Source organism: Erigeron canadensis, chromosome 6 (assembly GCF_010389155.1).
Source record: "Erigeron canadensis isolate Cc75 chromosome 6, C_canadensis_v1, whole genome shotgun sequence".
Taxonomy (NCBI): Eukaryota; Viridiplantae; Streptophyta; class Magnoliopsida; order Asterales; family Asteraceae; genus Erigeron; species Erigeron canadensis.
The window spans coordinates 25055598-25073216 of record NC_057766.1 but is presented as its reverse complement, the minus strand read 5'-3'; the positions used below and the strand labels follow the sequence as shown (position 1 = coordinate 25073216).

The following is a 17619-nucleotide window of genomic DNA, read 5'->3' as shown; positions in this document are numbered from 1 at the left end:
ATCAGTTGTACATTCGTGCATGATTACTTTTGTGACCCTTACGTGGATATTATAAACAAATTCTTATCAAACTAAAAGTTACGATTAACTAAAAAGGTAGCCGCGCAATTCGGAGAGTGACGGCAGCGTTGAGCGTCGTATATGTAATTGATATAAATGGGGCTGTGTAGATATCTTAAGAGGTAAAAGATGTTTGGTATGATAATAAAAATCTAGTATGGGTATTTCTCAGTCAACAAGTGGTATAAAATTTTTTATTTAGGACAAACTGAAAATGGAAACCGATAGAGACTACAATAACAAATCCATTTGAATTGTTAAAAAGTATTGTTACTTATTTTGGCCCTGTTTTGTTTTCTATTGAGATCACGATATACACGTTAATTAACAAACTTTACCCCTTTTCCCGCCTTCATCCCCACAAATAATCAATCTCCGATCACATCCAATTTCTCAATCCTCTAACAATGTCTTCATCACATTCAATTATTCAGCTACCAATTCTCGAAACTGAAAATATAGATACAGCCAGAACCTATAACGATCTCTGCTACGATTTATCGTCTCTTCAAGATCTCGCTTGTCGTGGAGCATGGAGATCGATTCTCGATAAAGTAAGTCAAGCACGAACTAGATCTCTCTTATCTAAACCACACGAACATCTCGTGTATCTATCGTATAACGTAATCGCTCTTACAAAACTACGTCGTTTCTCTGAAGCAATTAATGAGCTAGATTTAGTTGAAAAAGGATTAGATATATATAGATACGAAACTTATCCGCATCATTATCCTAATCGAAAAGGCTCCATGGCTCCATTCGTGTTACGTTGGCTACACGCTGAGTTACCTTCTAGGTTAGGAAAACGTCAGGAAACGTTAGATCGGTTTTATGTATTGTTACAGTTTATTAAAGAGAAATTAAGTCGTAACTTGACAAACGAGTCACGAAAAGTATGGAGGAAACGGAAGTGTTTAGTGATTAATTCGATAATTAGTCATCATTTAAGTTATAAAGAGTATGGAGTGTGTTTGAATTTGATTAAGGATTTATTAAATAATTATGAATCAAGTGATGATAATTATTCTGGTGGTAAGGCAGTTTTGATGTCGAAGTTAGGGTATATACAGATGCAATTTGGGGATCTAAAAGGCGCGAAGGAGACTTTTCGTGTGATTGAGGAAATTGTGAAAGAAGAAGGAACAGGGGAAAAAATTGAGATGAAAAACTTGGTGAATAGGAATAAGGCGTTGATGTTTATGGTCGAAAAGGATTATGTATCGGCGGTTAGGGAGTATCAGGAATGTATTGATAGAGATGGTTCAGATGTGATTGCTATCAACAATAAGGCGCTTTGTTTGATGTATATGCGCGATTTGTCTGATTCTATCAAGGTCATGGAGAACGCGTTGGAGAGGATTCCTACGTCTGCGTTGAACGAGACGTTCGTGGTGAATTTGTGCAGTATGTATGAGTTGGCTTATATTAATCATTCGGATATTAAGAAAACACTTGGTAGCTGGATTGCTCGTGTAGCGCCTGATGATTTTGATACTTCTTGTACTCGGATATGAGCAGACATGCTGACATTCTTTTGATGGTTAGTATTCTTAAGAAATCGATTTTTCTTTTTACCAAAATTTTTGGGTGTAAAAGTGAGTGAAGTACGTGTGAACAGTAGGAGATGGTCTAAGGCATATTCGAGGTAACTTTCTAAGTTATAACCAAAAGTTTATGGGTCTCGTCTGATTGGGGACAATTATGTGAATAATGTAAAGTAAAGTAACTCCCAATGTCGTTTTCCACATGTTTTGGGTCTTAATATCGTCTTCAACGGTGTATGGGGGAGGTTGAGATGTAGGCAGCCTTACCCCTACTAAAGGTAGAGAGACTGCTTTCATGTTCTACCATAGGTAGAAATGGACCTCCAGCCTTGCTGGGTATGAAGATCGAACTCTTAACCTCTATTTCCAGAGACAAAAGCTCCAACCATTGATCCAACCCGTTAACTATGTGAATAATGTGATAAAATGAAATAATCACCTTCAAAATAATTCTTTACATAAAAATGCAATTTCTCTTGACTGTTTTTTAGCTTTCTAATGTAATTTGGATGTTTTATGATGATGAAAAATGATTAATTAGCCTAAAAGAATTAGTCTAATTATTAACCTAACACCTATCATTTTTTACATTTAATAAATAATTAATGCTTAAAGTTTAACTTTGAGGTCCTATATTGCCCAAAGGAATTTATATAATATATCTATATCTATACTATATTATAAAGCAGATTTCCCGTTTAACATTTTAAGTTTTAACATTTACTTTCTCAAAATGCCTCTTTAATCATTTCTATATTAACAAACACCCTTTCTCTCTCATCAAATCTCAACCAATCATCTTTTTTCTCTCTCCTCCATCAATAATTTATTCCTCCAATTCATTCAAAATCTTTTATCTCACAAACCGTACATCGATAAATTATAAAAATTATATAGGTGTTCTTAAAATTTGATGCTCTTTCATTAGAGATGTCATTCGATATACTTTCGACAAATATTTAAATCCGAGGGCGGAACACGTACGGTTAAGGTATTTGGCTATCAAACTTTATGACCTATCACCCCACCATCTCACCGTCGCAACGCGCGGGTACTTACTCTCGTACTATCTAATACTATATTATAAAGCATTTTGCCCATTTTTTTAAGTAAAGATAATTTGAACTATCCAAAATACTCTTAATCTTTATTCACTAATTTAAACATCTCAACCTAATATACCTATAATAACCTTATCTCAACCACTCATTTTTTCTCTCTCCTCAAATCTCAATCACTTATTTTTTCTCTCTCTTCCATAAATCATTTTATTTCTCTAATTTATTCAACATCTTTTATCTCGAAAACCGTATATCGATAAATCATAAGATTTTTATGGGTGTTCTTAAAATTTCATGCTCTTTCGTTAGAGATGTCATTTGATATACTTTCGACGATTTTTTAAATTCGAGGGCGGACCCCGTACGGCTAAAGCATTTGGCTATCATACTCTATGACTTAACCTATCACTCCTACCATTTCACCGCCACAATGCGCGGACAATATCTCTCGTATTATAAAGCAGATTTCCTCTGTCTAACATTTTAATTTTTAACATTTACTTCCCCAAAATGTCCTTATATCAATTCTATATTTACCAAATACCCTTTCTCTCTCCTCAAATTTCAACCAATCATATTTTTTCTCTCCTCCATAAATCATTTATTCCTCCAATTCATTCAAAATCTTTTATCTCAGTACATCGATAAACTATAAAAAAAATTATATGGATGTTCTTAAAATTTCATGAGCATTCATTAGAGATGTCATTGGATATACTTTCGACAAATTTTTAAATCCGATGTCGGAACCCGTACGGTTAAACCATTTAGCTATCACACTTTATGACCTATCACCCCACCATCTCACCGCCGCAACGCGCGAGTACTTACTCTCGTATATAAAAATAATCTTTTTTTACTAAAATCCCCCTTCAACAAAATAAAATTTGGCATCTTAGTAAAAACCCCCTTCAACAAAATTTGGCATCTTAGTAAAAACCCCTTTCAACAAAATAAGTTGTCGTGTAGACATGATGTATCAAACAATCAAATGTTTCGGTTCCAAAATTGTATTTGTAAACATGATGTATCATTGGATTTTTATATTTAGAGTGAAATGACTCGGCTCAGTTTAAGAAAAATGCGATTTTTTTTATTTGTACTGGCCGTAAAAAGTGGCTGTAAATTTATGGTTGATGGTCGTAAATTTACGGCTTAATTACAATTGACCGTAAAAACTTAACCGTAAAATTATGGCTTAAAATATAACTAGCCATAAAAATGGGTCATAATTCACTCTTGGATTTTTTTCTTCCCTGTTTGAAAACAACTCGAAATTACAAGAGCCGTAAATTTATGCCTATAAATTTACGGCTCTTGTAATTTCGAGTTGTTTTCAACCAGGGAAGAAAAAAATCCAAGAGCGAATTACGGCTAGTTATAATTTAAGCCATAATTTTACGGTCAGTTGTAATTAAGCCATAAATTTGCTGCCATCAACCATAAATTTATGGCCACTTTTTACTGCCAGTACAAATAAAAAAAATCGCATTTTTCTTAATTTGAGTCGAGTCGTTTCACAGAGAGGCTTATTGAACTCCATGATGTTAATCTTATTTTTTTTTATTTGGATTTTTAGCTAACAGAAAAAGTAAACTATAACTAGATGGAATGACTGTGAAGTATAAGGGTGTGTTTGTTTACAACTGTATGGCATCATTCATGACTAAATGCTGAATCGGTCTGCATTCATAGCGTTTCGTTTACCCATCCGAACAAATAAGGATGCTGAATGAGAATTAAAATAGTGCTGAACTATTCACTTACAAAAGCTCTCTAAACCATTCAGTATCCAACTTTTCCCCAAATACTCTTATCTCTTCCATTCCACCATCCACACTCTTTTTCCCCATTATTCGATTAAACCATCTGGATTTCATCATCAAATGTCTTATGCTAATAACCTTTTTTTCCCATCTCCATTAAATTGTTACTAATTTCCTTAATTGAAAACAAGAATATGTATTATTTTTTGAAAGACAATCCTGAAAACAAAGATTCCCAGATCTATCTAATGCTAATATATATAAAAAAATTATAGATATCACTTTTCGTATATCTTTGCTTGTGGGCTTAGTAGCAACAATTAGTGGGTATTTTCAGTTTCTTTATTCCTGAGCAACGTAATGAAATCATAATTTGTGAAAGATTCTATTACCGATCGAGCGAAGTAAATTAAAGAAATCGTCTTTGACTCTCTGTACGTGTATTCATTCGAAACTGAAACAACAAAGTTTTATCTTCACTTTTGAGTTTTTTATCCTTATCAAGATGGGAATGGAAGAATTTTGATTTGTCTTTGAAAAGCTTACTATTGTCATAATATTTATGTTATTTTTATGTTTTCTTTCAAAATGATATTATGTTTTTATAAACTTTTACATTTAATCTTCAAAAAGGTTAAAATAGTAATTTTCATTATTCAAATTATCCATTCAGAACCGATATCAAACGTACTTTTATCATTCAGAATTAAATTCATTTAAAACTTTGAACCATTCCGGCTTTATAATCATTTAGTGTTATCAAACACAACCTAACTTTTAGTCCAATCATGAAACATCTTTTTATGTATGAAAGTTTATCATGCTACACATAAAGAGAAATCAAATACATTTTATAAAAGTAACATACAACAATTTTTTAAAGAAAATTTATGATGCTGAAATAAAAAAGTATGATAACCTATTTATAGTATAATGATATATGAATTCAGTAAGACAATAAAATAACAAACATATTGGAATCGGCTTCATTATAAAATATTCAATAAACATTTGACAATAATTTATATATTACAAACTTACTTTAATTTTAAGGGCAAAAAGTGAAGCGGTGGTTGCGTGATGAAAGTGAACGGCCGGATGCAATATGAGAAAGTAGGTTTATGGAATGTTGAACTGATTAGAAGAAAGAAGGGTCAACTTAGTTTTTTGTTTGAATGTTTTAAAATTTTAATAAGGGTAAAATAGGAATTAAATTAAATTTTTTTGAATAATGACAAGTGTTAGGCTCATATTATTAAGCTAAAAATTAGGTCAATAATCATTTGTCTATAATGATCTAACTATTTAAGCGATTTCTCATGCTAAATATGGTTTAATATTTGAAGAAAGATGGTTATAGTTGTGCTTTACATTTGTCTTGTAAATTGTAATCATAGGCAAATCAGGTGCCATGTAAAAAATAATTTAATTAGGATAGTACCTACAAGTCTACAACCATCCATTGAGATGTGTAATATATTTGAAATTTAATTTTTATTCAATAGGATGTTCACATTATGCAACAATACTAAAAAAATGATAATTCTATCGTGATGACCATCACAAAGGAATAGAATGTGGTAGGCGATCGTAGTGAACAACACCAGATTTATACCACCTACTCACCTAGGCACTTAGTCGAATTAAAATAGGACTCAGTTAGCATTTGTGTTGAAAAATGAGTTTGAAATTGAATCATTTGAAGAAATGAGTTGAAATGTTGTTGATTGATTGTTATAAAATGATAAAGTTTAAATAGATATAGAAAACTTATAATCCTAAAATTAGCCGTTTGAAGCAAAAAAATTTTTTTTTTTTAAACTTCCTCCGCTCCCCTCGTGGCCCACCTCTGCGTCCTTCCGTGTCCTCGTGAGGACTCCCCTTCGAAGACGACTGGTTTGGACGCTCCGTGCTACCGGTGTCCTACGTCCCACTCGTTGAAGACTCCCCCAGGACGGTCTTATAAGCACAGGCCTTAACAAAGTTATATAGTGGTATTCAATTATGCCATCTATTAAACTAAAATAAATTAAAGGACTCTATAAGACATTTATATAAAAAATATGAGGACCAAAATTGTTATTGTCTAATTTTCTAGTCAATGTCATTAAAATGATTTAATGGTAGAAATTAAAAGATGAAATTCAATCAATGGTTTCAATTTAAATATAAGGGTGTTGTTTTAATATATATTAAAAATAATATTTATTAGCTAAAAATAAATTTTAATAATTCATAATATATCTCACTTTAATCTATACTTCTATACTATCTATACTATCTTATAAAACATTTTGCCTTTTTTTAAAATCTCAAAAGATGATTTAAACTACATAAATTACCCCTCTTCTTTTTTCATAAATTTAAACATCTATAGCTAATATAACTATACTATCCTTAAATCTCAACCACTCATTTTCTTCTCTCTCCTCAAATCTCAACCACTCATTTTTTCTCCCTTCTACATAAATCATTTTATTACTCTAATTCATTCAAAATCGTCTATCTCAAAAACCATTTATCAATAAATTATAAAAATTGTATGGGTGTTCTTAAAATTTATGCTCTTTCATTAGAGATATCATTTGTTATATTTTCGAGGAATTTTTAAATACGAGGCGGAGCCCGTATGACTAAAGCATTTGGCTATCATTATCTATGACTTATCACCTCCTTTGACCTACCACCACCACCATCTTGCCGCCGCAACGCGCGGGCATTTTCTCTCGTATTAATAAACAAACTACTTCCCTCTCTTTTCAGCTCTCTACCTTTAAAATAATCTAAATACCCTTAAATTCAACACATTCCTAACTCACACACTAAATCTACCCAATATATCGTAAAATATCTTACACCATATTTATCCAAACTATTTATCTTCTTCATTAATTAATTAAAATTTTTCCACATAATATCTCTATAATATTCTTAATAAAATTATTTACAAAAGATACATTCCTTAACCATAAAATGACTACTCTACTATTTACGTCAATTACTTTTAGATTAATAACCACATCGTTACCACCACCGCTACTAGTACCACCCATTGCTACCGCATTGCAAAGGTACCTATCTCATAACTCTATATAGCATTCACATAATATGTTTACTTTACTTAATATTTATTAATAAGCTAGTAATAGTGACGGAAGTTGGACACTTAATATATAATATAGGGGGCGGAACTCACTGAAACATAAAATCTAACGTTGTTATACGCAAAAGAATAAAGTGTTCGTATAGTTATATATATACTGAAGACAATAAAAACCTTCAATCCCATATTGAATTTCACACTAGAAACAACAATAGGCTGTGCCGCTGTGGGATCTTTGGCTTGCTCCATTTAACCTTATTACCTTAATAAACAGTTTATTTATAAACTATCTTTAATACATCATACATACAAACATACTAACAACACAGTGATACAATAACTATAGTTTAGATATTAATTAACACTAAACAACAAATATAATAAAATAAATAGTTTTGCTAAACAAAGACCTAAGGGGCTTTCGTCAAGGTGCATTAATTAGTTGTTCACTTACCATAAAAATCAGGGGACCGACATTTTATATGGAAATGTACAACCTTTTTATGCACGTTAAGTGAAGCTCTAAGAGCTTCATTTAGCATTTTCCTAAAATAAATGCCTCTATTAAATCCTATAAACAAGCAGTCAAGCATATAAAATAATTACCTTGAATAGTCAATTCGGAATTTTGAAATTTGATGGGTTGTTTGACTTGATTCGATTAATATGATATCTCGAATTGCAGAGCCTGCCTCCTCACTTGTATTTTGGATAATTAGGTTTTCCGTATCCCCTATATATTTATCGCTATAAATCTTTGAGAGGGATAATATATCGTATAAATACTTATTTTTATGGGTATCTTAAAAAACTAGTAGTAAAATTTTTATTTTTTTAGAGGGGCTGGAATCCCCTTGGCCCTTGAATAGTTTCGTCCTTGGCTATTAACACATCTCTTTAAAAACGACTAGTACGTTTTAATTTTTAAAATATAAATGCGTAGTTTAATTTCCTTAAGTCTATTTCAATTTTAACGTGCGATGCACAAGTCTGAAAAAAATGTTATAATAATAGTATGTCAACATGTATTTTTATAGTCCTTCACTGATTACCTCAATGGTTGGACACCCGGACTTTTGTCCAAGAGGTCACATGTTTGATACTCTTGGCCTGCGATTGCCCGCCAGGATTTTGTCCTGGCTTTCGTGGAGATTTTACCGGGTGGGGCGGGCGGGGGAGAGGGGATCAGGTAGGTCCATCGTATCCAGTCTGGATACCCGTGATCCGGCCCTTGTTGTTCTAAAAAAAAACAACAACATGTATTTACATATAAAAAGTGTATATATAGGCAAAACACTTCAAATATTTTTAATTTCATAAAGTAAACATGAGCCAAAATACAAATAAAAAACATAAATAAAACCATTAAAATTTAAATACTAAAACCTTCAACTCTTTCTTGCTTTAGGCTGTTGAAAGATTCACATATAATCGACCGTGACTAAAACTTGATTCTTAAGATACAATCAAACATATATAAATGTTTGTCGTTGAATTTTGTTAATAGTCATTGCGGAATTAAGGTCAAAATTATAAAATTTTAAACTTCAAAATTTGAATAAGTATAAGTTGGCATATATCGGTTTTATTTATTAATGATAATATTACATAGAAATTTGCCAAAAAAAAAATAACGCACTATAAACCTCTAAAACATATTCATGAATGACGGGTTCTATTAATGATAAGGGGATGCTTAGTTGAATTAAGGGAATGAAAATGGGAAAGATAAAGGGAATACTAAGGAATGCAATTAGTATTACATTACTATTAATGTTGCTTGGTTAAAATAGTCTATTATACAAATTACATAAAAAACTTATAGAATTTTATTAAATAAGTTCATAATAATTATTTATTTACAAGTCTTTCTAATTATATTTTTATGTCGATGTATCAGTGTGACTATAACTTTAATTATAATAATATAAATTAATATTAATATTACACATATTTATTTACTTTTATGCAATTGTTAACGTGCGGAGAAATATATATACAATGTATCACAAATTATGGTATATGGATAATATTATTTTTTAAAACTATATTAGGTGTAGACATGCAGTTACCACAACGAAAATCACGGCAAAGTGGGGAGTAACATTGTTTACTACTTTATTGGGTAATGATAGTTATTACCCCCAATTTAGTGTATAATGACTCATTACCCATTTTTGGTATTCATTGACTCTTTTTTTTCTAACCAAGCATAGTTATTCATTATAGTACCTATTCCTTACCCCTAAATACCCCCAACCAAGCACACCCTAAGTTTCTTAAGTTTCAAAGTATATTATATTAAATCCTTAAAAAATATTTTTAACAAATTTAAAAATAACCATTAATTATGTAAATACATATAAAAACTACAACTAAGCAAAAAGATGCTTGTTAAAGTAATAGGTAAAGGTATTTTAACCAACCACCTTTATGCACTTTTGTACTTTTATCATAGACAATTAGTATTATCCGGATAATAGAGCATAAAAATAAAAAGGTATTACTCGTAATCAGTGTAAAGCTTTGTAAGTACTTTACACTAATGATCTCCATTGATCAGGGTAAAACTTTAACTGGGCTTCGTTGTCATGGATCTTTTCTATCTTCCACTTGTTGTCATTAACTTTAACTGGAATGTCTTTAGTTCTTGGTCTGATCTCAACCAGAGTGAAGCTCGAGTGGCATTAACTGTACACTATCACTGGACTTTGATTATATCTGGACAAATCTTCTGGTCTCCAAATACAACTAGAGACACTTTAGTTTAGCTATAAACTGGACCTAAAATAATGTATGTATCAACGCTTTCATACACTATATACATTTTATGCATCATTATCACTTCTGAGGCAACGCCCTGGATTATCCTTTGAAAGGCATATTGGGAAGTCTTTGCCAATGAGGTGGAGCATGGGGGTTTTCTTTAGCAATTAGCTAGTTTCCTCCAGAACGGTAGTGGGAACTCCACCACCAGTCATGCCCTCGGATTGACTGTGCTGGTGACGTGGTCGATCTCTACTGGACGATGAAGAGACATGCCGCTGAGTCCAATCACCACTGTTGTTCAAAAAAATATATACTAATTGTGTAATATAATTTATTATTACATCGTGTAATATATAATTTAATATTATATATAGTTTGTAATAATAATTTATAGTGTGTAATAAATTTAATATTCTATAATATAATATAACAAACTATATTATATTATATACACATATTAAAAATTATATTATGTAATAAATTTAATATTCTATGAGTTTTAGCTATAAATAAGATCTAAGAGAGTACATTTTCATATGCAAGATTTTTGAAAAGTAAAAACGAAGAAGCATGGACAGGTTGAGGTTCCAATGTGAAACCTATCCTCCCTTATAAGTGTGATCCAAAGTTTTGGCCTAAGTTGCTTGGAGTTAGTGCAAAGGAAGCAACCAAAGTTCTCAAGGAATGGAGGAAGGATCTCTGGGTGATACAAGTTCCACCTAATTCGTATGTTACAGAGAATTTTTGTTGTAATAGGGTTTTCATATTTGTTGACAAGTTTGATGGCGTTGTGGTCGAAATTCCAGCGCTTGGATGAAATATATATGTAATCCGAAGTCTAAATAAATGGTTATTGTAACCATATTTTATAAAGATAAATAAAGTTGGAAAATTTATAATTATGTTACTTTTTAATTTCATTTCGTATCGATGGATTTAACATTATACACACACGTATAAATCTAAGATAAGTTCCGGCTTTGACACGATCACTTTGCCCACCAATCTATTCGAATGGTTACAAAGGCACAATAACTTTTATATGATATGATGTTGTTTGTCTAATAAGTCTAGATTTCACATATAGTTTGTTAATGTTAGCAGTAGTAATAGTCAATCAAATAAGAGAAAATAGCCTTGATACCTAAAAACCATCTTCAATATACGAAAATACCCAACCTTTTTCGAATTCACAAAAAATACCCATAAAATCGCAAGACCGCAAGGAGGAGTTTCGGATCGCAAGGACTCCTTGCGGATCGCAAGACTGTCTTGCGGATCGCAAGGTTTGCTTGCGGATCGCAATGCTTCCTTGCGTTTGACCCGACCCGTTGATTTGTATATTCTAACCCGGTTCTATTTTAAACCTAAAACGTAAACGCAAATCGCAAGCCTCCATTACCAGTCCTCCAACCACTCTCCTCCACCCCAAATCACCACCGTCGTCCACCACCAATCACCACCGACTTCCGCCACCATCACCACCCAAGCGCGCCACCGCTCTCCTCCACCCCAAATCGTTGATGTTTGGTATGTTTCTATTCTTTCTTTCTTCTTATCTATCACCCTCAATTTGTATATCTGTATGTACATGTTATCATAAATTTGATTTAGCCTGCTGAAAAGAACTAACCCTTTTTGGTATTAAGGGTAACTTATATTTATATGGGCCAAAGCATTTGATCAGGAACCCTGATGATTTTACTTGTGGGGGTTCTTTGATTTGGCAATTGAATTAACATAAATAGCTAAAATATACATAACTACAAGTATATATGTATACATATATATTTTACAAGACAATATCATAGCTTAATGACCCAGTAATATCATGATCTTCATAGAGCTTCCAACGTGCACTTTTAATTTTGATATTTAGACAAGCACCAAATATACAGAATATGTCCTGCATGTTTAAATTAGGTACCATGGTTATATCAACATTGAATTGAAGGAGAATTACTAATAAATCAGATAGAGTTATAAAAGGGGAATTAGAAAACTAAGTATATACGGTTTTAACACTTTGTAAGCCATTTTTGGTTCTAACACAATTTGTCTATTTGGATAACTTTTTAGACTGAAACAATCAAACAAGCCAAAAAAATCTGAAATGATTCCATATTGACCCGCTGTGTCCATTTGGGCCAAGTATACAAACCTTTTAGGATAGAGATCGATAAATGTACGGTACGGGATCATACTGAAAATGGTACAGGTAGCATTCAAATTAATGAGCAAGCCTAAAGATTTGAACATGAAAACAGATTACCTTACATTTGGCTGTCTCTTGTACACAAAGCTCCACACCGAAAGAAGATAGGAAAGAAGCCTATCTTCTTTCGGTATGGAAAGAAGATAGCTAGCCAAAAATATATAGTTACATTAAAGATAATAACATGAATTCAAATAGAATCTAATAAGTTCCATAACAACATAACTTTAATACTTAATACAAACTTTGCATCTAAAAATCACTTAGGTTGATAGTCCCAAAAGGTGATGAGTGTGATTTTGACTTTGGTTGGGATCTCGATTTCCCTTTACTTGCCGCCGAATGAACTTTTAATTTTGACGAAGATCCATATTCTGTGGGCAGAGGAAAAGATGTTTGTGATGGCTTCGGTGCTCCACATGTCATCCTTGTATGACCACGTTCCTTACAACGACTACAAGTCGGGTTTTTCTTCTCCTCACCCTTAGACGGAATACGATCATGATTTTTGGGGTGGCCAGGTAGCCTTCTGTCCATAACCGGTGGCAAAACTGTTTGTAAGTCATCGGGTATCTCCCATTCAGATGGATGTGGTATGGGATAGACAATCTCGGCATACGTTTGACGATATGTTTCCGAAGTGTAACACTCCATAGCGTATACACTTGAATCATCTTGGTTTAGATGAAGAGCAACTTTTATAACATGACCACATGGAAAACCAGAAGTTTGCCATTTTCCACAAGTACACGTCTTTGCATCTAGATCGACAAGCCCATTCAAATTATGATCTATAACTTCAAACAATGTGTTTGAACATGGTTCAACTCTCCAAGAAGTTGACTTCACAACACGTTTTGCAATCTTTTTTTCGGTCCATGGTGTAACACGACGTTCTAATGATTCTGTACATTTAAAGAAGTAATTTACTTATTAAAATCCATTATCATTTATATATAATAATAATAATAATAATAATAATAATAAGTGAGAAAGTTAAACAAATAATACCTGCAACATTTATTTTCCTATAATACCACTCTTGCAGAGATGCGCGGAAAAACTCCATTAACATAGTAATGGGTAATTTCCTTGAATGGCGACTTAGAGAGTTGATTGATTCTGCACTATTAGATGTCATGAAACCATACCTTGCTCCAAGAGTGTGCACTCTTGACCATCTTTCAAACCCAATAGCTTCTAGTGTTTGGGCAGACTCGGGCATAACATGTCTCAAACGATTTATATGCCTATTAAAATCCACTTCTCGATAAGCTTTCACCGCTTTCCAGTATGTCCATTGGTGATGTTTAATACCAGGAGACCTTGATCTTAGATTTCTATACAAATGAACAGCACAAAGTCCATAAAAAGCATCTCGAAAACACCTTCTAATAGCCATATCAATTGAGTTTGCCCTATCGGATATGATTGTCAAATTGCTAACCGTACCCATGCAATCTCTAAGATGCCCCATAAACCATGTCCACGAATCAGAGGTTTCAGATTTGCCAACCCCATAAGCTATTGGTAGTATCCCATTATTAGCATCCATGCCTACTGCTAATAAGTTCGTTCCAAGATATCGACCTTTTAGATGTGCCGCATCAACTATAATAACTGGTCGCAAGAAAGAAACAAACGAACGTATCTACAAAATAATAAATCATTTAGATTTGAACATGTAGTTAAAGTAAAAATAATTGATTTACTACATGTTCAAATCTAAATGTTCAAAAATAATTGATTTACTACATGTTCAAATCATTTAGATTTGAACATTTAGATTTGAACATGTAGTAAATAATAAACAAACGAACGTATCTACAAAATAATAAATCATTTGAAAAAGTTATATTGATTTACTAACCGCTGCACCAATGGCGATAAACAACAACTTAAAACGTCCATCTTTATCTGTTTTGATATGAGTTACCGACCCAGGATTTTTCAACTTTAAATTGTGACAATAAGCTGGAAGTTGGGCAAACGATGCTTCTGGTGACCCCCTCAACAGTTCCAAGGCATAACACTTGGCTCTCCAAGCTTGAGAATATGAGATATTAATCTTGAACCGGGCATTTATGTCAGTCATAATCTCATGACCCCTATATACCCTTCCTTTCACAAACATTAACTCCGCCAAAAATCCACCCAACACCTTTTTGTTTGCCTGTCTATGGTGAGGATAAAGTTGGGTTCTTGAACAAGTATGTTGATCAATGAATGTAGTGCTTGAAACATTTCACAATTTTTTACCCTCCTTGACATCATACGCCACGTACAACCTTTTTGATCAATTTTACACTTTGTTTCAAAACGATGTTTATCTGATCTTGAAACAACTGGTTGGTAGCCATCTTCCACACATTTCGTATATAGAGCTATCTTCAAGTCTTCTTTTGTATCAAAACAATCACCTTTTTTGATACGAACAACTCTGGTGTAACAATCAACAGGTATCTTGATCAATTCTTCGTTAGGTATTGGAAGTAATTCTGGCATATTCCAATAGTACTCACGTGGCTCTTTTTTAGCATTCCAAGCTCTCTTGTCACAATCTTTGTTTTTCTTTTCTTCATGGACTTCATCTTCATTTCATCTTTTTCAGGGTTATATGAATTAAAAAATGGGTGTTCAATAGTTTCTTTCACATCAATATCCTCCCCATCATTATCATCATCATCACCAAAACCACCACCACCACCACCACCACCACCACAACCACCACCACCACCACCACCACCACCACCACCACCACCATCATCATCATCATCATCATTATCATCATCATCATCATCATGATCATCATCAATAACTTGTTCCTCGACATGAACTGTTTCTTCTTGTTCATTTTTACCAAAAAACCAATCTGAATCTTCTTTAAGATCATCATACTGACTAATATCAAAATATTGATTTGGGGTTGGATCTAAAGATTGTGGATTTTGGTAATGTTTTAGATTTTGAATGGGTTGACTACGAAAATGATCAAGAATTTGTTGGTGATTAAATTGTTGTGAAACCATGAAATTTTGATTATGGTAATTATTTTGTTGTGCATTGCCATAAACGGGAGCCGAAGAACTTACTTGATTACTTCCCATTCCAGATCCAATTTCAATACTTCTAGATTCAACACACAATGTAACAATATCACCATAAACACCAATATAACTCATGAATCGATCAACATCTTCATTATCGTTTATCAAGTAAACTTTACCATTTTTCAAATAAGTTAGACTCACCTCACTTTCAAGAGCTAAACTTAACTTTTTTGCAACATGTAAAATTAACTTTTTGTAAGTTAATTTTTAACGGGCAATTTTAGTGAACGGTTGATCGAGTTTGTATACTGTAAACTACCATTTATGTTCTCCCAAGGCCCTCCATAACACAAATCTATCCAAACGTTGTGTCTTTCCATTACTAAATAAAAACTAAATTAAATACTAAATAGTTATAGCTAAGAAAAACATACCTTTTACTTTGCAAATTGAAAGAAAAAAAAATTATGGTTTTGTTTATGGTGAAAGGTTGTTGTAACACCCGTCGTTTAAAAATAAGGATTTCCAAAAACTTTTGCCTAACGGCGTTAAAAGAAGCGGAATTAACTTTAAAAGTCCAAACCAGTAAAATCTGTTTGGTTTATTCATTAAATGGTGTTACTAGCCATATCATCAAAATAAGTCTAAATGGAAATCCATCGGTTGCCCAACATTAAACAACCGAGTACATTATCAATACAAGTCATTAATATTTAAACATAAAGCAAATGTCTAAAGCGAGCAACCACTATGGGTAATCTATAGCTAGCTTCAAGATCATCTACCCATGCCTCACATCTTCTCACATCTACCTGCTCACTATTGTTGGATCTGAGGGCACAACACGTTTAAAAAAGCAAGTGTTAGCTAACGAATTAGCTAAGTAAGATAACACATAAGTTATAAAACGTTTGTCCATTTAAAACATTATATAAAAGTCATATTAAGTCGTTAAGGCACATATCATCAAACATATCATCTCACATACATATCATAGCATCAACATCTTTCATATTAGGATGGGTCATCCTAAATGTGCCTAGTCATCTTTTGCATCATCACATATCACATTTGAACATCTTTATAATTGTGACAAAAGTCACGCATCTCATATAACATATGCATCTCGTTAAGTGTGACATAAGTCGCACCCGACTAGATGAACTACCATTTAGTAGTACATCAATGTCGTTAAGGAATGACAAGCCAATCCAGGAGTAGTCCGTATGTTCAAAGACATTGGTGGGTAATCACTCCACCCGGAGATACTCAAACCACGTAATTACGTTGCAAGGAGCCACCCAAGCAACCATATACGCACTCACCGGGCAAGGGAAAGTACGGGTTAAGCTTAACACTTTCATATCATATACAAGCTCGGTTTTCATCACATATAGTTTAGGTGTCCACGTTACCTAAACATCATCACATATCATCTTTTACGTTTGGGCCCTTAAACGTGCACGTGTCATGGAAACTTAATAAGTCTTGTGAACTAGATGAACAAGCCATGTAATCATGCACATTTTACATATCATCATCATACATCACATTTCATAGCATTTCATTTCATATCATCACATCGCATACATTGTTACATCACGTACATCGTCACATATCATTGCATATCGTATATCATTACAACATTGCATAACATTTATCATCTTAGATCGTACATCATTTCATATCATATCTTCTATTAAGCATACATAACATCTCATAGCAATACGTATCATTGGGGTAACATTTCAGGCTTTTATATGCATCTACATAGCCCATATCACCTCCCGTATAATCCTGAATACCATAAGCAAACAAGATACCATTTGGGATGTTATTATATGAAAACTATGTTTATGTTGAACCCTCAGCGTGTCAAAGTAGTGTATTTTACCTCGTAGAAGCACACAACAAATGATAACGTAAGTTACCGAGCTTTGCAAGTATTCCCGACTACCTATAATCATTAAACGACATAATGAGCTAATAAATACCCACTCACTTATGGTCATGACTCACGTCTAAATACCTATAAACATGACTCATGACAA

The 17619-nt window shown here is 32.9% G+C and overlaps 2 protein-coding genes across 2 annotated transcripts; one reads left to right on the top strand and one right to left on the bottom strand.

The window, feature by feature from the left end:
- Positions 1-442: 442 nt before the first annotated feature.
- Positions 443-1626, top strand: LOC122606196 (trafficking protein particle complex subunit 12-like). The gene has a single exon (XM_043779156.1). It carries the CDS (start codon positions 468-470, stop codon positions 1572-1574), a length of 1107 nt encoding a protein of 368 aa, XP_043635091.1. The 5' UTR covers positions 443-467; the 3' UTR covers positions 1575-1626.
- Positions 1627-12770: 11144 nt separating this feature from the next.
- Positions 12771-14613, bottom strand: LOC122604534. Its single transcript, XM_043777421.1, has 3 exons — positions 14389-14613; positions 13530-14169; positions 12771-13423 (listed from the first exon to the last, which is right to left on the bottom strand). The coding sequence occupies exons 1-3, from the start codon at positions 14611-14613 to the stop codon at positions 12771-12773; spliced, it is 1518 nt and encodes a 505-aa protein (XP_043633356.1).
- Between the last annotated feature and the right edge of the window lie 3006 nt (positions 14614-17619).